Below are 23,846 nucleotides of genomic sequence, written 5' to 3' on the forward strand. Positions count from 1 at the left end.
CCTTCAGGGCCAGCGGCTCGTAGGTCTCCAGAGGCTCGTCTGAAGAGGAGGGAACACGACACATCAACAGAGATCAAGATGATGTTATGTCATTAAAGTCAATGAAAAAACATTATAGGACGGTAAAATATAACATGGTATAGTCATAAACAGATGTTATTGTCATTCATTTTAATGAAAAAATTGTATAGTGTGGTACATCGTATGAAAAAATGATAAAAAGTCACAATAAAAGTCATAAAAATCATTAAAAGTCACAGTAAAATTCATAAAAGTAAAGTCATAAAGGCAAAGTCAAAAAAGTCACAGTTAGTCATTCATTTTAATGAAAAAATTGTAGTGTGGTACGTCGTATGAAAAAGTCATAAAAAGTCACAATAAAAGTCATACCAATTATAAAAAGCCACAGTAAAAGTCATAAAAGTCATGAATAACTTAGAATACTGTGTCATCAAAATGAACTTCTATGACCGATATGAAATGAAAAGAAGACGAAGAGGGACAACGTGAGAACAAACGTTGATGAAGCCTCTCTTCCACGTCTCCGTCCTCACCTTCCTCACCTTCGTCACCTTCCTCACCTTCCTCTCCGTCCTCTCCTTCCTCACCTTCCTCTCCGTCCTCACCTTCCTCTCCGTCCTCACCTTCCTGCATGAAGCACGTCTTCCCCACGAACACCTTGTCGCCCAGCGTGATGCGGCCCGGGCCGAAGCGCGGCTCGTCCAGCCCGCTGTCTCTGCACAGCTTGGACAGCAGCTCCGACGGCTTCAGGCCGTCCCTCCAGGCGTTGTAGCCGTCGCTGGACACGGGACAGGAAGGGGCGGGGACAGGAAGGGGAGGGGACAGGAAGGGGTGGGAACAGGAAGGGGAGGGGACAGGAAGGGGCGGGGACAGGACGGGGCGGGGACAGGAAGGGGAGGGGACAGGAAGGGGTGGGAACAGGAAGGGGAGGGGACAGGAAGGGGTGGGAACAGGAAGGGGCGGGGACAGGAAGGGGCGGGCACAGCGACGCGTCAGTCACGTTTTAACTCAATGTCCCAAAACCTTCGGTGTAAAACCTAGGGCGGGAAATCTACAGCGGGAAACTTGAAACCTGCGGCGGGAAAACCTAAGGCGGGAAACCTACAGCGAGAATCCGGAAACTAACGGCGGAAAAAACGGCGGAAAACTTAGGGCAGGAAAAACTAGGGTGGAAAGACCTAGGCGGGAAACCTACATCGGACAACTGACGGCGGGAAACCGGAAACCTACGGCGGGAAAACTATGGCGTAAAAAAACCTAGGCGAGAAACCTACAGCAGGAAACTGGTAACCTACGGCGGGAAAAACCCACGGCAGAAAAACCTAGGGCAGAAAAACGTAGGACGGAAAAACCTTAGGCGGGAAACCTAAGTCACCCTGTCCTGTTGTGTGTATAACGGTCAGACACACATCACGGACTCACAGGCTGTACTCCGTGGGGAGTCCGCAGGCGGCCCGGTGCCGGCTGTAGAACCGGTTCTCCAGGTCGATGCGGGTCTCTCCGATTAGGTCGTCGCCGCCCACCAAGTCGTAGTCGTAGATCACCACCGACAGCAGCGACTCCAGAGGGAACGACGCGTGCATCTCGAAAGATCTGGAATCGTGTGTGGGGGGGGGATAAGACGGAGAAAGCTCTGTGTGTGTGTGTGTGTGTGTGTGTGTGTGTGTGTGTGTGTGTGTGTGTGTGTGTGTGTGTGTGTGTGTGTGTGTGTGTGTGTGTGTGTGTGTGTGTGTGTGTGTGTGTGTGTGTGTGTGTGTGTGTGTGTGTGTGTGTGTGTGTGTGTGTGTGTGTGTGTGTGTGTGTGTGTGTGTGTGTGTGTGTGTGTGTGTGTGTGTGTGTGACCTTCAACACAGGGTCGGGGGTCACCCACCTTCCAAACACGGGGTTCAGCTGCTTGGGGATGTAGTTGTCCCGGTCTTTGATTTCGTTCTTGCCGAGCCGGAGGACGATGTAAGGGTCCGCCTTCCCATCCGGGTCGGCAGGGTGCAGATTGGACGCCTGGAGGGGGGGGTTCATTATCTGATTCATACGTCGTAAAGGCCTCGTGTCCATCCAATAGGTTGACAAGTGAGTTAATTTAAGGAAAATAAGAAAAATGAGTTATTAAAATTAGTTTTAATGTTTATTCATTTCACCTGATTAATATTAAAAATGCTTATTTAGACTTTGATTTTTACCTTCGCATTGAAAATGCGGAAGGTTATGTTTTGATCGCTGTGTATTTATTTATTTGTATGCGTGTTATTCGCATAACTCAAAAAGTATTAAACCAAAATCGCATGAGATTTGGTGGGATGATTGGTTATTATCCGGGGACCATTTGATTAGATTTTGGGATCGATCGGGTCAAAGTCAAGGTCATGAAAAGGTCAAAATCTTCTTTTTAACATAGCGCTCAATTTCTATCCAATTGGCATGCAACTAATGCCAAAATGCTCATAATTCAATGCCCAATCTTGTGATATGCGAAGGTATGCGCTCTACCGAGTGCCCGTTCTAGTTGTTTATGTATTTAGCCTCCACATTTCTCATGGCTTGTGAGTAAATATGGGGTTTCACACAAACAGAATAATTTTTGGCAACCCCTCGTTTTTGTTGTTATTTGTTTCATTAGTTCATACACATGTCGTGTTGTGTTTTGTGTATTTATGAATGAGCAGATGTGCGTTGAGTCTCAAAGCTGCAGGAGACTTTCAAACTGATCCGCGGGGACGCACCGAGATGATGTAAACCCGGACCAGGACTTGGACCGGCCCGTTGGGCGGGATCCCCCGGGTGACCCTGAAGCTGCCGTCGTCGTCCCGGTCGTCGTCCTCGCACAGCTTGTGGAGGCAGAACCGTCCCTGTGGAGACGGCGGCGCACAGAGAGGATGAGGAGGACGCCGTGGATGTGTCGGCGTGTCACTTCCCACCCGACGGTCTCACCTTGAACTTGCCGACGAACCTCTCCTCCGACTCGTCCTCGTTGGCCTTCCCCCGGAACAGCTCGTACGTGTTCACCCAATCATTGAAGAGGCCAAACTCCGCCTCCAGCTCCTTGTTGTACAGCTGCAACAACAACGTTAACACAAGTGATTCTGTTTTTATTATAAACAAATGGCACCACAAATACTTAAACGATATAAATAGATGAATAGATTTTTTTAAAAATTATATATACACTACCGTTCAAAAGTTTGGGATCACTTAGAAATGTCCTTATTTTTCAAAGAAAAGCATTGTTTTTTTCAATGAAGATAACATTAAATCAATCAGAAATACACTCTATACATTGCTAATGTGGTAAATGACTATTCTAGGTGGAAACGTCTGGTTTCTAATGAAATATCTCCAGAGGTGTATAGAGGCCCATTTCCATCAACTATCACTCCAGTGTTCTAATGGTACATTGTGTTTGCTAATCCCCTTAGAAGACTAATGGATGATTAGAAAACCCTTGAAAACCCTTGTGCAATTATGTTAGCACAGCTGAAAACTGTTTTGCTGATGAGAGAAGCTATAAAACTGGCCTTCCTTTGAGCTAGTTGATTATCTGGAGCATCACATTTGTGGGTTCTATAAGACTCTCAAAATGGCCAGAAAAAAAGAACTTTCATGTGAAACTCGCCAGTCTATTCTTGTTCTTAGAAATGAAGGCTAATCCATGCGAGAAATTGCAAAGAAACTGAAAATGTCCTACAGCGGTGTGTACTACTCCCTTCAGAGAACAGCACAAACGGGCTCTAACCAGAGCAGAAAGAGAAGTGGGAGGCCCCGGTGCACAACTCTGCAAGAAGACAAGTACATTAGAGTCTCTAGTTTGAGAAATAGACGCCTCACAGGTCCTCAACTGGCAGCTTCTTTAAATGGTACCCACAAAACGCCAGTGTCAACGTCGACAGTGAAGAGGCGACTCCGGGATGCTGGCCTTCTAGGCAGAGTGGCAAAGAAAAAGCCATATCAGCCAATAAAAAGAAAAGATTGGTATGGGCAAAAGAACACAGGCATTGGCCAGAGGAAGATTGGAAAAAGGTGTTGTGGACAGATGAATCCAAGTTTGAGGTGTTTGGATCACACAGAAGAACATTTGTGAGACGCAGAACAGGTGAAAAGATGCTGGAAGAGTGCCTGACACCATCTGTCAAGCATGGTGGAGGTCATGTGATGTCTGGGGCTGCTTTGGTGCTGGTAAAGTGGGAGATTTGTACCAGGTAAAAGGGATTTTAAATAAGGAAGGCTATCACTCCATTTGGCAACGCCATGCCATACCCTGTGGGCAGCGCTTGATTGGAGCCAATTTCCTCCTCCAACAGGACAATGACCCAAAGCACACCTCCACATTGTGCAAGAACTATTGAGGGAAGAAGCAGGCAGCTTGCTGTCTGTAATGGAGTGGCCAGCACAGTCACCAGATCTCAACCCCATTGAGCTGTTGTGGGAGCAGCTTGACCGTATGGTCCGCAAGAAGTGCCCATCAAGCCAATCCAACTGGTGGAGGTGCTTCAGGAAGCGTGGGGTGACATTTCAACAGATTACCTCAACAAATGAACAGCTAGAATGCCAAAGGTCTGCAATGCTGGAATTGCTGCAAAAGGAGCATTCTTTGACGAAAGCAAAGTTTGAAGAAAAAAATTAATACTTCAAATACAAATCATTATTTCTAACCTTGTCAATGTCTTGACTATATTTTCTTTCCATTTTGCAACTCATTTGATAAATAAAAGTGTGAGTTTTCATGGAAAACACAAAATTGTCTGGGTGATCCCAAACTTTTGAACGGTAGTGTATATATAAATATATAAATAAATATATGAATAAAAATAAATATAGAAATGAATTTAGAAATAAAAAGATATAAAATATATATATTTATATATATAAATATGTAGATATATATATATATGTATACACAAATGAATAAATATAAATATATATAAATGTATGTATATATTTTTTATATATTTGTATTTATACATATATTTATTTATTTATATAGATATATATATATTTATTAATATATATATATTTATATATATACATAGATAGATATATTTATATATATATATATATCTATATATATATATATTTATATATATATATTAATATATACATAGTCTGAGGTCAGTGTGGCCGCTCTATGTACCTTGAGTGTGGCTAATTTGGGCTGCAGACCGAGATTTGGTTCCACGGTTCCTTTTCCTTTGGGTTCCTTCTTCTTCTTGTCTGGATCGACTGACGGAACAAAGCACACGAGTGGTTATGACGAGCGATGAAGGCATCGTGACGACACGGAGGTTCATCCACGCTCCGAAACTAACATTTAGAAACCAATTTACGACGTTTTGTAATTTCAAACCAAGTTGGCCTCATCTCCACCAGAAGAATCACAAACAAAAAATGAATTTTCTTCTCCATAAATGAAGTGGCCACCACCGCAGCTCATTACACCTGGAGGTTCACCAGAATTATCTGGACCACAGAAACCATGCAGGACGAATCAAGTCCGTCCCCAGAGCTCCCAGTTAGCCCTCTTTCCTTACCTAGGGAGGATATTCCATCGCTGAGCAAGCCCTGGAATGGCAACGCTGTGTGTGTGTGTGTGTCAGGAGGGAAATAACGGGACAGCCATTTTACTTGCACATTTATATTCGACTTAAATTGACAGTATTAGCGGTAGAAGTAACACGTCTCCACGCAATAGTGATAATAATAATGAATATTAATTGTTTAATGGTTAATAATTTCTATTTTGTGCACATCGATCTCCACACTGACTTTTAATTATGGCTATTCTCGAGAGTCAGTCGTGTTTCTGGAATCAAAACTATTGTTATTATAGCAAACTGTATTTCCTCATCCGACATTCATCGTTTTATGAAAATAACCCCAATTACAGCCGTATTTACTTCTTTTTTAAATGAGAGATTTTCATGCACTTTGCAGGACGACATGGTTGCATTTAGGGTCAAAGGTCAAGGTCAGTTAAGACAAAAAAATCTTTGTGTTTGAATGTCACTTTCAAAAGCCTTCAATGAAATCCCCAGTGTGTAAGTAGTGAGGTCACGTGAGAGGAGTTCTTACATTTCTCAAAGACCTCGGGGAACGGAGACTCGTCCAGTTTGGCCTGAAACACAAACGGGTTCACGGTTGAATAAAAACAAACACAAATATTTATATATATTTATATATATATATATATACTGTATATTCTTTTTATTTTATTATTATATATTTATATATATGTATATATATTTATATATATATATATATAAATATATTTATATATATAAATATACAGGACTGTCTCAGAAAATTAGAATATTGTGATGAAGTTCTTTATTTTCTGTAATGCAATTAAAAAAACAAAAATGTCATGCATTCCGGATTCATTACAAATCAACTGAAATATTGCAAGCCTTTTATTCTTTTAATATTGCTGATTATGGCTTACAGCTTAAGAAAACTCAAATATCCTATCTCTAAATATTAGAATATCATGAAAAAGTATACTAGTAGGGTATTAAACAAATCACTTGAATTGTCTAATTAACTCGAAACACCTGCAAGGGTTTCCTGAGCCTTGACAAACACTCAGCTGTTATAAATCTTTTTTTTTACTTGGTCTGAGGAAATATTAAAATTTTATGAGATAGGATTTTAGAGTTTTCTTAAGCTGTAAGCCATAATCAGCAATATTAAAAGAATAAAAGGCTTGCAATATTTCAGTTGATTTGTAATGAATCCAGAATGCACGACATTTTTGTTTTTTTAATTGCATTACAGAAAATAAAGAACTTTATCACAATATTCTAATTTTCTGAGACAGTCCTGTATATATATAAATATATAAATATATAAAAATATGCATCAGATCTTTTGCATTAAAAAACTTTCCACCTGTTTCTCCACAGAGGCGTAGTACTTGGACCACCAGTCGATGACGGACTCGGCCGATTCGTCGGCGATGGTCCTCTTCTTCCTCTTCGTGGAGCGCCCGCGGGTGCTCTTCTCCTTGGTGTCCTGGGGTTTTTAAAAAAACGACATGCAAAGAATAGTTGAGACGCTGACGTATGGGTGGGGGGAGGGGGTTCACGAGAAACGTATTTATTTTTTCATCGTTACACGTACGGCAGCTTTCACCCTCTTCTTCCTGGGTTCGTCCGGTGTGGGCGGGGCTAGAGGTGGAGGAGGAGACGGGGCTTCATCCACGGTGATGAGGAAATCTGGATTCGTCGGCGGTGTGGCCGAACCGGCGTCTCCGGTGGACTGGGATGGGCCTGGTGGAGACAAAAGGTCAGTCTTCCTGTGGGAGAGGACCAGTGGGCCTACTGGTCTGTAGGGTGAATGAGGACACATTCCTGCAGCAATATGTCACTGTCTCTTTAAGAGAGGAGCGCTGTCTCTTTAAGAGTGGGGCGCTGTGTCTTTAAGAGAGGGGTGCTGTGTCTTTAAGAGAGGGGTGCTATCTCTTTAAGAGAGATGGGCTGTCTCTTTAAGAGAGGAGGGCTGTCTCTTTAAGAGAGGAGCGCTGTCTCTTTAAGAGTGGGGTGCTGTCTCTTTAAGAGAGAGGTGCTATCTTTTTAAGAGAGGAGGGCTGTCTCTTTAAGAGAGAGGCGCTGTCTCTTTAAGAAAGGAGCGCTGTCTTTTTAAGAGAGGAGCACTGTCTCTTTAAGAGATGGGCTCTGTCTCGTTAAAAAGAGTGGGGTGCTGTCTCTTTAAGAGCGGGGCTATGTCTCTTGAAGAGAGGAGCGCTGTCTCTTTAAGAGTGGGGCTCTGTCTCTTTAAGAGAGGAGTGCTGTCTCTTTAAGAGTAGGGCTCTGTCTCCTTAAGAGAGGACCGCTGTCTCTTTAAGAGAGGAGTGCTGTCTCTTTAAGAGAGGAGTGCTGTCTCTTTAAGAGTGGAGCGCTGTCTCTTTAAGAGAGGAGCGCTGTCTCTTTAAGAGAGGAGCGCTGCCTCTTTAAGGGTGCAACTTTGGTCATACTAAGACTGGAAATACATGCAGACACACACACACACACACTACTACATTACCCTCAGTGCTCTGTGGCTCTGGGGGCGGGGCCTGGGCCGTGGAAGGTCCGGGCCCCTCGTCCGTGACCCCGCCCCTGCGCATGGCGGCGGGCGGCGCCGGAGGCGGAGTGTATTTGAAGGCCTTGAGGTTGTTGATGATGTGGTTTCCGACCAACGTGCTGCGACCGAACGCCCGCCAGTCCACCACGGTGATGCTGAGGGGGGGGAGGAGCTGCTCGTTCTCAGGTAGCTCCTAAAAAAAACAAAAAGGGGGCCGGGCGTCATCCAATAAACTTATTGATCGCCTGAACTTTACCGATCGGAGCCCGGCGTCCCGGCCTCACCAGCTCGATGGCGTCCACCAGCGTGGTGAAGTTGGGGTTGGACTTGTACTTCTGGATGACGGAGGAACGCAGAGTCTTACCGGCACACTCGATGAACACCTGGAGGAGGAGAGGGGCGGGGCTTAGCAGAGCCGTTCTTCCCGCGATGCGATTGGATGATACGGGACGAGATGGGACAGGGTTCGGGATTTTTTTTAATTGATACTTTTTTACCTTCAATAACGAGATAATCCTTGTGTGTGTGTGTGTGTGTGTGTGTGTGTGTGTGTGTACCTGTGGGCGATCAACAGACAGCAGCTGAACCTTCTTCAGCTCCCTCAGACCCCAGAATAACACCTGGTGGACAGAAAACACACACACACACACACACACACATGACACACACACACGCACTGCTGAGTGAAAACATTTTAACATCTTACCTGTCAAACTAACACACAGACACACACATACAGACACAAACACACACAACCACACACAGACACACACACAAAGACACACACAACCACACACACATAGACACACACAACCACACACACAGACACACACAACCACACACATACAGACACACACAACCACACACACAAAGACACACACAACCACACACACAGACACACACAACCACACACACACAGACACACACAACCACACACACAAAGACACACACATAGACACACATACACAAACAGACAGACGCATACACACAGACACACACAACCACACACACACACACACACACACACACACACACACACACACAGACACACAAATACACACACACAGACACACACAACCACACACACAGACACAAACACACCTCCAGTGTGTAGGTGCTGAGTACGGGTCTGATGTTGGCAGGAACCGTGTAGAATCCTCCTTCCTGTTTCTCCAGCGCCGGCAGACGCTCGTCGTCTCCGTCCTCCTGGATCTGTTCACCACGAGACATCGAGGGTCACCTCCTCCTCCTCTCCTCCTCCTCCTCCTCCTCCTCCTCCTCCTCCTCCTCCTCCTCCTCCTCCTCACCTGCAGCAGCTCAAAGGCGGCCAGCAGGTCTCCCCCCGGCTGGCTGCCGCAGTGCAGCGGGCTGTACTGCAGGGTCGGGGGGGCGTAGGGGTCGGAGGTCAAGCGGACCTCGGGCACCGCCACCGTGGAGCCCAGGTACTCCGCCTTACCCTGAGAGAGAGAGAGAGAGAGAGAGAGAGAGAGAGGGCGGTTCATCGAGCAATGTGATCGATCGATTGATGGATTCTGCCGATCGATCGTCTACCAGCGCGTCTTCGTCGTACACCTCGATGAGGATGCGCGGCGGCTCCTGCTGGATGTGCTGCAGATCCCCGCCCAGCGGCAGGCGGCCCATGAGCAAACACTGGTTCCACGTGGGGCTGAGAGTCTGACTGATCACCTGGCGCACACACACACACACACACACACACACACACAGAGGCAACACACACACAGGTAAACAATCAGAAGTCTCCTCATCCGAGAAGCATTTTCGTTGTACTTTCATACTTTTATTTACATAATCCAAACTCAACAACAACAACAACGTACGTTGGTGGTCTGGCTGTGTGACAGACAGGTGACTCGGGCAAAAGGGTCCGACAGGCCGGTGGTGTCGGCCGCGATGAGCCCGCGGGCCTGATACATGTGGCAGCGCAGCTGGAACGTCTGCTGCTCTGGAGGTCAGAAGGTCACGCTGACAATCGGCTCCCGGCCCACGCGGCACATCCCGTTTCACGGGGCACGAAGCGCCTCTCTACCTGCACAGAGGAGGCCCGTCGGGGGGCAGTTGGCGTCGGCGCCCCCGGTGGCCAGACGGAGCCCCGCGGGGAGGTCGTCCAGCATGTGGTCGGCGTCGAAGCAGCTCCCGTACCACAGGTACACGTCCAGCTTCGCTTGGACCGACAGGTCGGCGGCGCGCTTCCCCGGAGGCTGCGCGCACGAGGACATATATATCATATATATATATATATATATATATATATTATATATATAGATTATATTATGTATATACATATAATATAATATATATATAATATATATTATATTTTAGATATTATGTGTGTATAATATAATATATAAAATAATAAAATTATATATATAATAATATAATATATATATAGCTATTATATATATGTATATTGTATATAAATATATATATACATTATATGTATAATATATATAATACATATATATATATTGTATATACATATTTATATGTATATTTAATATATGTATAATATATATATATATATATTATAGTATTATATTATTAGATATAATATACATATATTATTATATATTATATAATATGTATATTATATATATACTGTATATATATATATTATATATAAATATATATATATATATATCTATAAAAAAATTGTATATATATATATTGGATACCCAAATGTGCGTGTGTGTGTGTGTGTGTGTTCACCTTTAGAAACAGTGTTATTATCTTGCCACAGAGGATTCCTCGGGACTCCAGGCTGTCGGCGTACAGCAGGTCTCTGGCCCGCAGCCGAGCGTACGCCACGCGCTTGTTGTTGCTTAGCAACCACACAAACACGTCGGGCACCGTGTGCTGGGGCTGCGGCGGGAAGCAAAAGTTTAAAATGCACGGGGTAAATAAGAAAGAAGAAAAACGATGTCCTACACACAAATTGATGAAACACACACACACACACACACAGTCCCGTACCTCCTCCACAAGGAAGCAGAGCCTCTGTGTGAGTTTGATTGCGTGCTGCAGCATTTCTTTCTCACCGCCAGCTTTTCTCTTCCTCCTTACCATGGACTGGGCCTCTGCTATCATACTCTCCTGCAACACACACACACACACACACACACGTTAATATTTAAGGAGGTATTTTCTTTTTCTTTTTCCCCGTGTATCCCATCATTTCCCACCAGTTCCTGTTTGCACAGGGTGAGGCGTTTCCTGTCCAGCTGGGTCAGGTAGGTTGACTTTAGCTCCGCCTTCAACTTGGCCTCCGCCGCCGCCGTTAGAATCCTGCAGAGACACACGACCTCATAGATGTCACATGACACTTCATCACTGACATTGAGGGGAGGAGTCAAAACATGACCTCATAGATATCACATGACTTTACTTTATTACCTGGCATCAATACAGAATTCTTCGAGGACAATTTTTAGCATAAGCTCCGCCTCCGGATCCGTCTGCCTGAGTAGCTCAGCTGCACCGGCGACACCCTCCTCCTAAAAGACGACAAATTGTTGTATTTTGATGTCTGTGGTGGTTTTTGTAATAGTTTAGTTAAAAGTTTGGGGTCACTTATAAACGTCCTTATTTTTTAAAGCACTGTTTTCTTTCAATGAAGATAACATTAAATGAAGTATAAATACTCTCTACATAGTGAATGTGTAAATGACTATTCTCTGGTGTTTAGTGAAGTCTCTACAGAGGTGTATAGAGGCCCATCTCCAGTGTTCTAATGGCACATTGTGTTATCGCCTTAGAAGACTAGCGGAGGGGTAGAAAACCCTTGAAAACCCTTTTTATGTGAGCGCAGCTGAAAACAGTTATGCTGCTAAGAGAAGCTATAAAACTGGCCTTCCTTTGAGCCACAAGAAGAACTACATTAATATGTACAATAAAAACCATTATCTCTAACCTCGTCAATGTCTTAACTATATTTTATACTCATTTTTAAATTAATTTGAAAAATAAAAGTGTGAACACCAAATTGTCTGGGTGACTCCAAACTTTTGAACGCTAGTGTAAATATGAATTGATTTTTTTTTTGTGCACGTACAAACAGCCGGGCCATGTTGTCCAGGATGTTGGAGGTGTGGAGGCGGTAGGTTCTGTTCTCCCACTGACTCAGAACACTGATGCACGGCTTCTGCTTCTCCAGGGGGAGGTACATGTAGTGCCTGAGGGACACACACACACATTATTGCAGAATATTTAAAAACTAAAAAAACTGACACCACTTAGTACTTTTAAATATAAAATGAACGAAATGGAGGCAGGCTCCCAAACATGTCAATGTTTCTTAAAATTAACTCTGTTATGTCACCTGTCTCTTAACGTGTAGTTTCTTTTAACTCGTCTTGTTCTGTTTTTTTTATTTGTAACTATGTGTTTCTGATGTTTGTAACTATATGTTTCTTATTATTGTAACTATGTATTTCTTATTATTGTAACTATGTGTTTCTCATGTTTGTAACTATGTATTTCTTATGTTGCAACAACAAAGCGGCTCAACTTGTTCCCGTCCACGATGAGCGGCTTCTGCGGCGGCGTGGTGGACTTGGAGGTCGAGGGCGTGTCCGGAGGCTCTCGGGGGAGGAGCGGGGACAGCGAGGTGGACGGCGAGGTGCTGAGGATGGAGGAGCCGGGGATGTCGCCGCCGTCCGGGACCTCCAGCGCTCTTCTTCTCCTGGGAGCCGGACTGGTGATGGGCATGGAGGGTTTCTCTGGAGGCTCCAAGACGTTACCCCAGTTACCTGAAGGGAGGTGGAGGGGCAAGAAGAGGAAGTGGGTTTCTTTATGCATGTGGGAAACAACTAGTACACTTACTCAAGTACTCCATTTGAGGTACTTAAAATTTTAAATATAATCAACAAATATATTTTAATATCATTATATCAGAATATAAGAATTGACAAGTTCCAAAACAGTATAGGTGTATGTATAAAATATGTATAAATACCTACATCTACCAGGTGCAACATGTAGGTAATATACACATTAATGCATCGATAATTTATTTCAAAAAAATATTCTGCAAATAAAATACTTTTACGTTTTAACATATCTTATATATATACATACATATCATTTTTTAAAAATATATAATGACAATTTTTTTTTTACATATATAATATATATATAAATATACAAATATACAAATAATAAAAACATTTAAAATAAAATATATAAGATATGTTAAACATATATCACTGATTCTTGAGATAAGGGACAATTCATGTCCTCCACTGAAATGCAAAGCTTGGCTTAAGAATTCCATATATAAATTAATTGAAATAGACTTTAAAAGCTCAACATGAAAGACTTAACTACCCCAATGTACGTAGTTTTGTCTATATTTATATATTTTCATAGCAATTTGACCAAGTGCAAGCATTGCCCTAGAAGGTAGATGCAAATTAACATGTCTTCTGCAAGAGGTCACAGGTTCTAATTGCAAAGAAAAGTCATAAAAAATGTAATAAATACATAAATATCATCATGAAATGAATTGCATGGCTTTATAAAATGTAACCGAATACATAAAGCAAAATACCGATCAAATTATACATAAAAAATTGCCGCTCAAAGTAGTGTCCTCAGTTCATGTCAACTCCGTCAGAATTTTTACAAATTAAAAAAATCTGGCATATTATGGTGTGAACTTTAACCCTGAGGACCCCTTGTACATGCTCCTTCTCTTGATGGATGCAGCAGTACAGCACATGGTCTCGTAAGTTTAACATTTATATATTTTTTTAGCAAACTAAGTTGATATAACTGTCGTCACAGGTTTTGTATGTGAACTTTGTCATGCAAGAATGATTATTTTAAATAAGAATTGTGAAATAAATGGAGGTGTTTTTGGTGAGTTTATGTAGGCAGCTAGCAACTGGGAAAAATCTAAATGGCTCCAGTGTACGGGAAACGATTCAGACAATAACAACTTTAATTTCGTCAACTCCGTCAGAATGGCTGTCTCACTGTTGACGTTCAAACTGACGGAGTTGACAAATGCTCCAAAACATCATTATTTGATGCATAATAAACACAGATTGTGTTTATGATTTAATATTGGCATAATACTTATACTAAACTTCCTGACTGGCAAAAAATAAATGATCAACACAAATGTTAATTTATATTTATTGCTTTTAGGCAGGAAGTAGACACCCCTCCAGATCGTCCACTAGAGCAGAGTATGGAGGAGCCAACTTCCAGTAGACGTGCTCAACCGAACCAGGATGTGTTTAGTTTAAAGTTAACCCTTTACTTTGTTTATAGTATAGAGCTGGTCATGTATTGAGTTAATTCTTGGTCATTAAAGATCTTTACTTTTCACCGTCCCCATTTTCTTGGCCTGTTTGTTATGTGTGCCATTTCTCTAGATTGATGGTCTCGTAAGACACAGAGGATTCTGGATCCTGCATCGTTCATTGACTTTGCTAATAAGTTTTAAATTTGTCCTTAAACATTTAAATGCACTTATAATCCAAGCATAGAGGGACTGAAGACACATGAATGTCTCACGTGTGCTTTACGACCTTGTTAACAGACCTTGTTTGCTGTGATGTTACATCAGTCCGTCAACACCGTCAGTTTTGTCCCACCCTAAGATGTGGGTTTTTGTCTTTAAAAAAAAAATGCCTTTTACTTCTGTTTATTTTATAGAGTTAATTCACTAAAACATTGCATGGACTACATGCAGTGGTGTCTTAACTGCATATAACCACAGATTAAATATGTAACATTTTAAAAATAAATAACAAAATTAAGTTTTTTTCCAATGCCGTTTTTCCTCAACTGTGTAAGAAAAATTAAAAAGGGAATACAATGTTTTTTTTATCACTTAACTAGGAGTAGGCACACTATTATTAGATATTTAAATACTTAAAAGTGTCACTGAATCATTTAAATTAAAATAAAATGACTTCTAATGCATCTGACGGAGTCGACAAATGTCAACACACAAATTGGATAAATGTCATTTTTTATAAAAAGTGATTTTATAAAAAGCTTGTTCCTTTACAGGGTTTGTTAGGTCAGACCTGTGTTTATAAGAAAATCTATTCCAAATGAATGTGCTGCCCATTTTAGTTTTTTAGGTTTCAAAAGTAGTTTTGTCCCTTATCTCAAGAATCAGTGATATATATATATATATATATATATTATATTGTTTTACTTTCACTGGTTTGAGGTACTAAACTCTCTTAAAACTCTTGTGATTTTATTGTCTTCAGTGATAAATACAGACTGGACAAAATAACAGAAATACTTTAATCTCCTCATGTTCAAAAAAAAAGACAATACAGAAAAATTTATTGAATTAAATCAATGTAATTATGAGCCACTCTGCATTTGTTACGCAACTATAATATCTACCTTAAATGTGTGAAGTATTTCCATTAAAAGCGAGGAGGCGACTCACCCATGGAGAACTCGAAGCTGATTGGCTTGTCTCCGATCTTCCTGTCAATCATGCTGGCTTCGAACACCGCCCCGAAGAGCAGAAAGTTCTCGTTGTTGTTCGGATTCAGCTGGAAAACAAGGAAAAAAACATTCATTTTATTTGTATACCATTTCATAGAAACAATAATAAACGTTAAAAACCCTTCTCCAGAGCAAAGGCTCATGGGTATTGTAGTATTCAGCAGCACGTTGTACTTTTATTATAAATAAAACCCTTCTCACCACAGGAGGAGACTCCACAGGCATGACCTCTGGCACCACAGCTTTCCCTTTGTCATCGTCGGCGGCTCCTCCTGCTCCTCCTCCCGCGGGAGTCTTTCCGTCCTTCCCTCCACCTTTTCCCGCTTTGGCGTCCTTCAACGGCTTCATCATCTTGCCGATTTTGGACTCCGAACCCGAGCCGCCCGAGAGGATCTCCACCGCCAGCTCCATGTAGACGCGACCCCTGTAGTCGGGCAGATAAAAGAATTTTTTAATGAGAATCGTGCAAATTATAATAAAAGCATGAAATGTGTTGTTCTCCAGAGGTATTTGGTCAGATCTGCCTGATTGGCCATTCAAAAATCCAAGATGGCGGTTATTTTTCAAGATGGCCGCCAATTGGGTCTCCAAAAATGAGTTTTCTTCATAAAACTGTTTGTATTTCCCCGATTTGAATGATCTTGGTGTCTATTCTTATGTTTCTAATTTAATTTATTTTGTATTTAATTAATGTAGTTCATTAATTAATTAATGTATTTAATTTAATTTGTCATTAGTATTGTGTATGCATATATGTTATATATATACATATAGATTTTATTTTATTTTTTATTATATTATATCTTATCTTTCCCTTTTTTTTTTTTTTTTTTTTTTTTTTTGTGTGTTTGTGTTATTGGTGCTGCTACTGTGACGACAAAATTTCCCCTTGGGGATTAATAAAGTATCTATCTATCTATCTATCATCTATCTAAGTAATCTGGAGCTAAACATGCTAATTTATTAGACTTGTGTGTGACCAAAATGTTGCAACATTTTCAAAATGTTGAACTCCTTTTCTCATAATTTGCACAATTATTCGACTATCTGCCCCACTACTGACCCCACAAGGAAATCGGAGGTAAGGCACGTTGTCGCGAAAGCTCTTCGTTAACTCTAATTTTTTAATTCATTCAACACCGACCTGTAGGCCACGCCCTCTCCGAAGCCCTCGTTGAGCTCCACCGCGTCGTCGCCGATCGAGCCGTTCCTCACGGAGCCGTACAGGTTGATCCACGCGGGACCGAAAGTGGGTAAAAACCCTGAAGAGAGAGAGAGAGAGAGAGAGAATCAGAACACTGTGACCCGACCCACAACTTCTCCCACTCCTAGAACGCCCTCGTTTTCTTTCCTCACACATTTCTCACTCCCTTTAAAAATGTCCCTTCTTCTCTGCCCATCCCACCTCTGTCGCCATCCTGTTCGTTGGAGATGCGCCTCAGGTCAAAGTAATGCGTTCCTATGGCAACGTCGCTCATGCTTCCCTCATCCCAGACCTGTGGAGGAGAAACAATGCGTTGTGGATGATGTAAATCGCGCGTTTAAATATAGGAGTACCAGCTGTTCGTAACAGCGGTTGCTTTCATGTTCTTTATTTTGAAGAGTTGAAAATTAAATTGTGATTTTTGGTATCATCTGTATTTTTTTGGGGATGATTTAAATTTCTTTCATATTTAATCTCTGCCCGAGATCTTCCTCGTAGCCGGTGCTTTGGTACATTTTGTAAAGAAAAAAAAGAATATATTTAATTGAATCTTAAGTAAAGAGGTAGAAATGAAACACCAAAGTATGGTTTACATTTTGTACTTTTTGAACTTTGTATTTTAGTGCCTTCACCCCCCCCACACACACACACACAAGACGAGGCTCAGACCTGGAGCATCAGCCTCTGGCACAGAGGGGGAAACATCTCCGTGAACACGATCTGCTCGTTCCACGCCGGCTCCGCCGTGGACTTCTGAGTGGACGTGCGACCCTGAAGGTGAAGAAGATTTGGAGGACGAACACGTTCATACAGGACCGAGCAAATAGATCGTTTTGGAGCAGGTATACAAAATTCATCGAAATAAGTTCCTTTCCTCACAACAATGCAATACTTTTGTTAAATAATCACGTCTCAGTCCCACAGATTTACCCTCTGGTAAACATAACAGAGCGTGTTTGTAGGGCTTTTATTGTGAAAGGTACGACCGGAAAGTCGTGGTACTGACGAGGCCGCCTGTTAAAAAACTGTTTATATAACCTTATTGCACAAAGGAAAGTATTGATATTACACCGTTCGGTAAACATTGATGTTGCGCGACCGAGTTGTTAGTTTTGGTGTGTGCGCTCTACTGGGAGCAGTGTTGATGGTGTACACGATTAAATAAACATTTATGTAAACATTAATCATTGTTTACATTCAAACATGGGATTTATGTGGCTGAAAAGAGACTGTGGCAGCTGTGGAGGTGTGTGAGGGTGGGGTGTCTAATTGGCCTCAGCTGCTGGCTGATTACCAATTAGAGGCCCCGCCCCCACACACCTCCACAGCTGCCACAGAGACAAATAAATGTTTGAAGTTTACAACTATTAAAAACCATTCCTTAAAATATAGTTGGAAACCATACTTATGGAGTATATTAATGATAATGATTGGACAACTGTACGAGGTCAGCTCCTGATTGGTTTAAATTCAAATATCTGCGGTCTGTGTTCAGCCCACCACTTGCTTGAAGAAGCCCACCACTACGTAGGGGTCGATGAGGGCCGTGTTGTCCCCGATGAAGGCCTTGGTGACGTTGGCCATGATGCTGGAGTTGTTCCGGGGGAGACCTTCAGCGCGGTACACCTTCACGAAGAAGCGAGCCCAGGGCCGCTCGGAGGGGTAACCTTCTGGAATCAGCAGGTTCCTGAAGGAAAAGAGACGTGGAGGCAACACATTGATGTGCTTCAACCCAAACGGATCGATAGAGACTCGTTATCACACGAGTTTACCAGCAGACACTGGAGAGAAAGGCGATTACAGCAAGTCACAAGACTAGGAGGTTAAAGCCAGGCTCGTAACGAGGATTCATTTTGAAACCCTTTAAAATCATGTTGCACTAAATGTTCAAACTATAGCTTACAATTCATAAAGATTACGTGTAAACCTGTTTTACTCTAAACCAGAGGTAGCCAACCGGGTACCTGGTCGCCCGCAGGGACCAGGAAATACTGCGAATCACAAATTAGATAGATAGATTATTTAAATGTTAATTTTATCTGTCTACTGTTTTGTCTAATTTTATTACCAATAGCACCAGGTCAGGCCTTAAGCTGCCCTCTTGTAGAGCGCTTTATTTCCTATAATCTGTATTTCCTGTATTTATTATGATACTTTCTGTTGCACTTCTGGTTGGATGCCAAACTGCATTTCGTTGCTCTGTACTCGTACATGTGTAATGACAATAAAGTTGAATCTAATCTAATTAGAACAATAGAAAAGGTACGGCACTTGTCTATCTGCTCGTCGGCGTCACTCGTTTTGGGTCCCGGCTGCACGGCATCCCCCTTCGCTGTGACGCTGATGTCACACTTGACGTAACCTCTGACCCCCGTGCTAATGTCACCAGGATTGGTGAGCATCGCCCACTTATTGGTGAACTGGTGACCTGAAAGGGGCGAGAAAGAGACGTTGGGTTGGAAAGTGAGTGAAATCCCTTAACGGGCGCCGTTAACCTCTCCCAGAGGGCAAACCGAGGGTCTTAGAGAGGTGAGCTACCTGGCTGGTTGTAGACTGTCCACACATCCAGCTTAAAGGACCCAACAAAGAAACTCCTCAGCATTTTGGAGTGCATCACCTGGAAAGAGTGAGATGCAGAGAAGGGACAAGGCTCAAGCTTGAAACCTAAAACTACCAGACCATGACAGCCAACAAAAGCTACTTCATCTCCCAATGTATAGAATATAACAATGTGTATTTCACTCACAGATCATTAAAGGGGGAAAAACACCTGATTGTGTCCAGCTAAGTACAAACATGGAGGCATTCTGAATTGATCAATGATCAGATAAGATGTGACATATGAACTTATCTTTTTTCCTTACCGTCAGCTTGATGACTTTGTCCAGAAAGACTTCTTTATAGGCAAAGAAATTAAACACGAAATACTGGCAGAAGGAAGAGAGGGGACAGTTAGAGACGTGGACGATCCCGTTGGGGTCCAGTCACGTGACTCACCAGGTGTTCACGGATTCGTTCTCACCTCATTGTAAAAGGGAGCGTTGGTCCCTTCTTTGACCGACGTCTGCTTCTTCTCATCGCCGATCTCGATCACCACACTCGGGTCGATGTTTTCTCCCACCAGCTGCCGGGCCTCCGTGATGTTTACGGCAATCTGCAGGCCGAAGAAAGTTACATCCCAATGTGGAAATGTTTGCCTGATGTTGGAATATGGCAAAATGTCCAAGTCACACGACTGATGAGTGTCCATCCTCTGGGGACTAGGATTATCGACACTTTGTTTTGTGTCTGCTTCTTAAGGGCAGAGGTTTGATTGGTCGAATATCTTCTCAACGAATAGCGGAGCGTCATCTGCATAGAAAGAGATGCGATCACGATGGCTCTGCATTTAAATGAGGGACAACGAGGTGTTTGTGGCATATTCAAGTGGAATAATATTAAATAATATGCTATGAAGAGACAAGGAACAACTACCATTGGAGAATATATAATATTAATATTAAATTATTTAAAATACAATTCAAGTCAAAAAATATAAAATAATATGCTTTGAAGAGACAATGAACAACTACCATTGGAGAATATCTAATATTAAGTGGCATAACATGTAAATTGTATTTTATTATATATTCAGTACTTTTTAAATTTTTAGATTTTTGGGGTTCTTCCAATTTAAAATGGCAGTGGATCTTTTTAAGGGGGTAAACCCTGTTGCACATCCCACATGTCTGTCACTGCACCACAGAGTTTAATCTTGCATTTTAAATGATGAAACGACACACGAGCCGAACACAGTCCAGAACCTGGTAGTTCTGAGTCACCTGGAAGCTCTGCTGCTTCGCTTCACTCTCCTGGATGCAGGTCTTCAGTTTGGCCCTGTGGAGGTTTCACTGCAGGTCAGCGACTCAACGGGATTATCAACGGAGTCATATAGAACTACAGGCATGGAGTCATATAGAACTACAGGCATGGAGTCATATAGAAATATAGACATGGAGTCAGATAGAAATATAGACATGGAGTCATATAGAACTACAGGCATGGAGTCATATAGAACTACAGGCATGGAGTCATATAGAAATATAGACATGGAGTCATATAGAACTACAGGCATGGAGTCATATAGAACTACAGGCATGGAGTCATATAGAACTACAGGCATGGAGTCATATAGAACTATAGACAGGGAGTCATATAGAACTACAGGCATGGAGTCATAGAGAACTACAGGCATGGCGTCATATAGAAATATAGACATGGAGTCATATAGAACTACAGGCATGGAGTCATATAGAACTACAGGAGTCATATAGAACTACAAGCATGGAGTCATATAGAACTACAGGCATGGAGTCAGTTAGAAATATAGACCTGGATGTCATCAATTGCACCAAAGGGGACCAACGCATTGCGCTTTGGGACAGATCTAGAACTAAATCAGTTTTAAATAAACTTCGTATCTTCTCCCCAAAATCCATGATATCATGTGACTCTCTCTTACCTTTTATTGTTTGTTTTTATTCTGGTTCTGACTGAGGAGGGTAATGGTTGGTCCTCGGGGTTCTCTTCCTCCAGCAGGGCAGACTCTTCAGAGGGCACCTCCACCTCTGACCACACACATTAAACACACACACACACACACACTTTTGGGGACGTTACATTGACTTAGTCGTTTTTTTGAGGTCCCAAAAAATAGCTTTTTTTAATCAAATTGCTCCTAAAGGACGTTCCCATAACTGCTTCTCATTTCAAGAGAAGCAGGTTTTCCTTCAGGTTACGGTGCAGTTTAAAGCAGATGGAAACATGTGGCGAATGTTTTACATTTAAAACAAAAATAAGACAAAAATACTTTTCTAGATTTAGGCCAAAAAATATATTTTGCGAGGCATTGTGAAAAATGTGTTTTTCTGGTCGGGGAACGTCATCGTGGGAGACGGAGTGGCAATTTTTTTTTAAAAGCAGATTTTTTTAAAGAGATTTTGTTCAAAATTGCACACGCTGCCCCGTTAACTGGTATCTTTGCACAACTTGTAGCCAAGAAAAAATAAACCTCCTTTCTAACTCCATCTACTGTGAGCCTCTTATTAGTGGTAAAGGTTCAGTACATGTGTATCTTGCCAAACAGTTGGCCTCATTTGACGATATCTTTCTCCATATTTTCCTAAATTTTTTCTTGTGAGAGATACTTAAAACAAAAATCGAGTAAAATGTTGTTTATTATCACTCCACGACGTCCTGCGAGGACCGAGGTTCTGGATCATCCTCCAAACCTTAAAGGACCCATCGTTTCTGTTCCACATGTCAAACACTGAGACTGTTTGACAAGGGTTAGTCCGAGCTACCGTTATATGACAGGAATGATTCCTCTATTGAAGGCGAGATTAGCTGTGTGTGTGTGTGTTTGTTTTTCAGGCCTTACCCCCGGCTCCCTTGTTTGCCAGGATCAGACTTGTGTCGACCTTCTTCTTCTTCTTCCCCCTCAGGCCGAATATCAGCTTGGCCTTCCTGCCGACGGGAGAGGAAGATTATTTATTAATTATGTTGTGTTTAGATATGAAAACCATCCGCCAGAGAGTCCCGAGTCATGTTTTTTTTTAAGTTCAACAGTAGAATTATAAATACATAATATGTTCACATAATCCCGCAATGTGAATAGTTAATTATCATAGTCAAACAATATCAGCATTCATTTAAATGTGCTACTAATGCTCGTTTTATGCTATAATATCAATATGAACATCTACAATTATTATTTCAATACTTTATAAATATCTGAATAAATTAAGTTAAAACCATGACAAACTAATTATTGGGAATAAATACAATTGAAATTGTTATTTTTTTGCCATAAACCATGTGCCGATGAGTATTAAATTGCAAAATTCCAACATATGTTCAGGAACAATTTATTCAATATTATAATATCCTAAAAATATATATATTTTTACATTTTAACATCTTTCTTCGATCTGAGATTTTTTTAAATATATTTTATTATTTACGCCACCATCAGTTTCACAAGAAAAGGAAGAAATATAACTGTCAGCTCGTGTTAAATGTCATCCAGAAGTTATTGAAAATATGACTTAAAGTAATTCAATAAATCACATCAACGTGTTCAATGTGACACAAAAATCAGTTTAATGCAAAGAAATACTCCAAAAACTAAAAGATCCTTCAAACTGCTCACCGCCGAGAAGCAAATAAAACATACAACACTCAGGAGTGGACAATCATTATTTCAATTATATATTTTAATTTGCATTATTTGTATTTAATTAGTTTGTAGTGAGCCCCATTTGCTGTGTGTAGTATCCTGTGAAGCTGAATAGCACGTGAACCGAGACATACTGCTGGCAAATTAACAAAGAAAGTGACTAAGAATGTAGACATTGATATGTTGTTGAAAACCAAAATTTTAAAAAGAGATTTTAAAAAAATGAATAATAAATGCTCACCGCCGATTGGTTGTGGGACTTTCCGAGGGGTCCATTCCGAGGTCCGGGTGAGTTTTATTTTTATTTCTCGCTAACAGGAACCAAGAGGGTCCAGAAGCCCAACCTGCACTGTGAGGACGCGCTGCACTGTGAGGATGCGCTGCCTCGAGCGCCTCGCAGGAAGCCGGATCTCACCCCAATGCCTTCATCATTTGACGTGACCGTCAACAAAGACTTGTGAAAACATGCTTCTCCTTCGCTCACTTGCTCCACACCCTCGAAACCCAACCGTCCGGCTCGCCTCCTCCCAATTGGTCCAGAGGTGAAGTCCACATTTACATCGTATTTCTCACGCTGAAAAAAACTCTCGGCCATTCAATGTTTGAATGCAGGGGTGCTCAATACGTCCGCAGAGCTCCGACGCCGGTCTGCGCGCATCGGGTCGGAGCAAAGAAAAAGTCTCTCGCACCCCCCCCCCCCCCCCCAACTCGCAAGGTGTGGGGGATTGGGGGTGCGTAAACCCGGTCGGGATGTAGAAGGGGGTGCGTGGCCTAAAAAGTTTGGGAACCCCTGCATTAGAACACTGGAGTGATAGTTGATGGAAATGGGCCTCTATACACCTATGGCGATATTTC

The 23,846-nt window shown here is 42.0% G+C and overlaps 1 protein-coding gene across 4 annotated transcripts in view; it reads right to left on the reverse strand.

Annotated features, from left to right (window-relative positions):
- Positions 1 to 23,313, reverse strand: part of fer1l6 (fer-1 like family member 6) — a 27,031-nt gene extending 3,718 nt beyond the window's left edge. For 3 of the 4 annotated variants that reach the window (XM_056431031.1, XM_056431014.1, XM_056431038.1), the window contains exons 1-39: positions 23,233 to 23,313; positions 22,194 to 22,279; positions 21,276 to 21,381; positions 20,596 to 20,650; positions 19,797 to 19,928; positions 19,639 to 19,701; positions 19,313 to 19,391; positions 19,046 to 19,202; positions 18,275 to 18,461; positions 17,444 to 17,545; positions 16,976 to 17,066; positions 16,715 to 16,832; positions 15,772 to 15,994; positions 15,509 to 15,617; positions 12,596 to 12,836; positions 12,140 to 12,260; positions 11,482 to 11,582; positions 11,271 to 11,373; positions 11,062 to 11,181; positions 10,798 to 10,950; positions 10,118 to 10,289; positions 9,909 to 10,033; positions 9,622 to 9,756; positions 9,378 to 9,527; positions 9,172 to 9,282; positions 8,628 to 8,690; positions 8,355 to 8,453; positions 8,032 to 8,263; positions 7,129 to 7,277; positions 6,898 to 7,020; positions 6,082 to 6,124; positions 5,541 to 5,585; positions 5,144 to 5,232; positions 2,947 to 3,069; positions 2,739 to 2,864; positions 1,892 to 2,019; positions 1,444 to 1,614; positions 645 to 799; positions 1 to 39 (exon numbers count right to left, since the gene is read on the reverse strand). The exon at positions 1 to 39 is cut by the window's left edge and continues 104 nt beyond it. In XM_056431031.1, coding sequence (XP_056287006.1) covers positions 1 to 39; positions 645 to 799; positions 1,444 to 1,614; positions 1,892 to 2,019; positions 2,739 to 2,864; positions 2,947 to 3,069; positions 5,144 to 5,232; positions 5,541 to 5,585; positions 6,082 to 6,124; positions 6,898 to 7,020; positions 7,129 to 7,277; positions 8,032 to 8,263; positions 8,355 to 8,453; positions 8,628 to 8,690; positions 9,172 to 9,282; positions 9,378 to 9,527; positions 9,622 to 9,756; positions 9,909 to 10,033; positions 10,118 to 10,289; positions 10,798 to 10,950; positions 11,062 to 11,181; positions 11,271 to 11,373; positions 11,482 to 11,582; positions 12,140 to 12,260; positions 12,596 to 12,836; positions 15,509 to 15,617; positions 15,772 to 15,994; positions 16,715 to 16,832; positions 16,976 to 17,066; positions 17,444 to 17,545; positions 18,275 to 18,461; positions 19,046 to 19,202; positions 19,313 to 19,391; positions 19,639 to 19,701; positions 19,797 to 19,928; positions 20,596 to 20,650; positions 21,276 to 21,381; positions 22,194 to 22,279; positions 23,233 to 23,267 — 4,660 coding nt within the window. In that variant the 5' untranslated portion in view covers positions 23,268 to 23,313. The remainder of the gene's footprint in view (positions 40 to 644; positions 800 to 1,443; positions 1,615 to 1,891; positions 2,020 to 2,738; positions 2,865 to 2,946; positions 3,070 to 5,143; positions 5,233 to 5,540; positions 5,586 to 6,081; positions 6,125 to 6,897; positions 7,021 to 7,128; positions 7,278 to 8,031; positions 8,264 to 8,354; positions 8,454 to 8,627; positions 8,691 to 9,171; positions 9,283 to 9,377; positions 9,528 to 9,621; positions 9,757 to 9,908; positions 10,034 to 10,117; positions 10,290 to 10,797; positions 10,951 to 11,061; positions 11,182 to 11,270; positions 11,374 to 11,481; positions 11,583 to 12,139; positions 12,261 to 12,595; positions 12,837 to 15,508; positions 15,618 to 15,771; positions 15,995 to 16,714; positions 16,833 to 16,975; positions 17,067 to 17,443; positions 17,546 to 18,274; positions 18,462 to 19,045; positions 19,203 to 19,312; positions 19,392 to 19,638; positions 19,702 to 19,796; positions 19,929 to 20,595; positions 20,651 to 21,275; positions 21,382 to 22,193; positions 22,280 to 23,232) is intronic. The other variant, XM_056431022.1, reaches the window with a different exon arrangement.
- Positions 23,314 to 23,846: the final 533 nt, after the last annotated feature.

The sequence above is a fragment of the Pseudoliparis swirei genome, chromosome 2 (assembly GCF_029220125.1).
Source record: "Pseudoliparis swirei isolate HS2019 ecotype Mariana Trench chromosome 2, NWPU_hadal_v1, whole genome shotgun sequence".
In the NCBI taxonomy this organism is placed as follows: domain Eukaryota; kingdom Metazoa; phylum Chordata; class Actinopteri; order Perciformes; family Liparidae; genus Pseudoliparis; species Pseudoliparis swirei.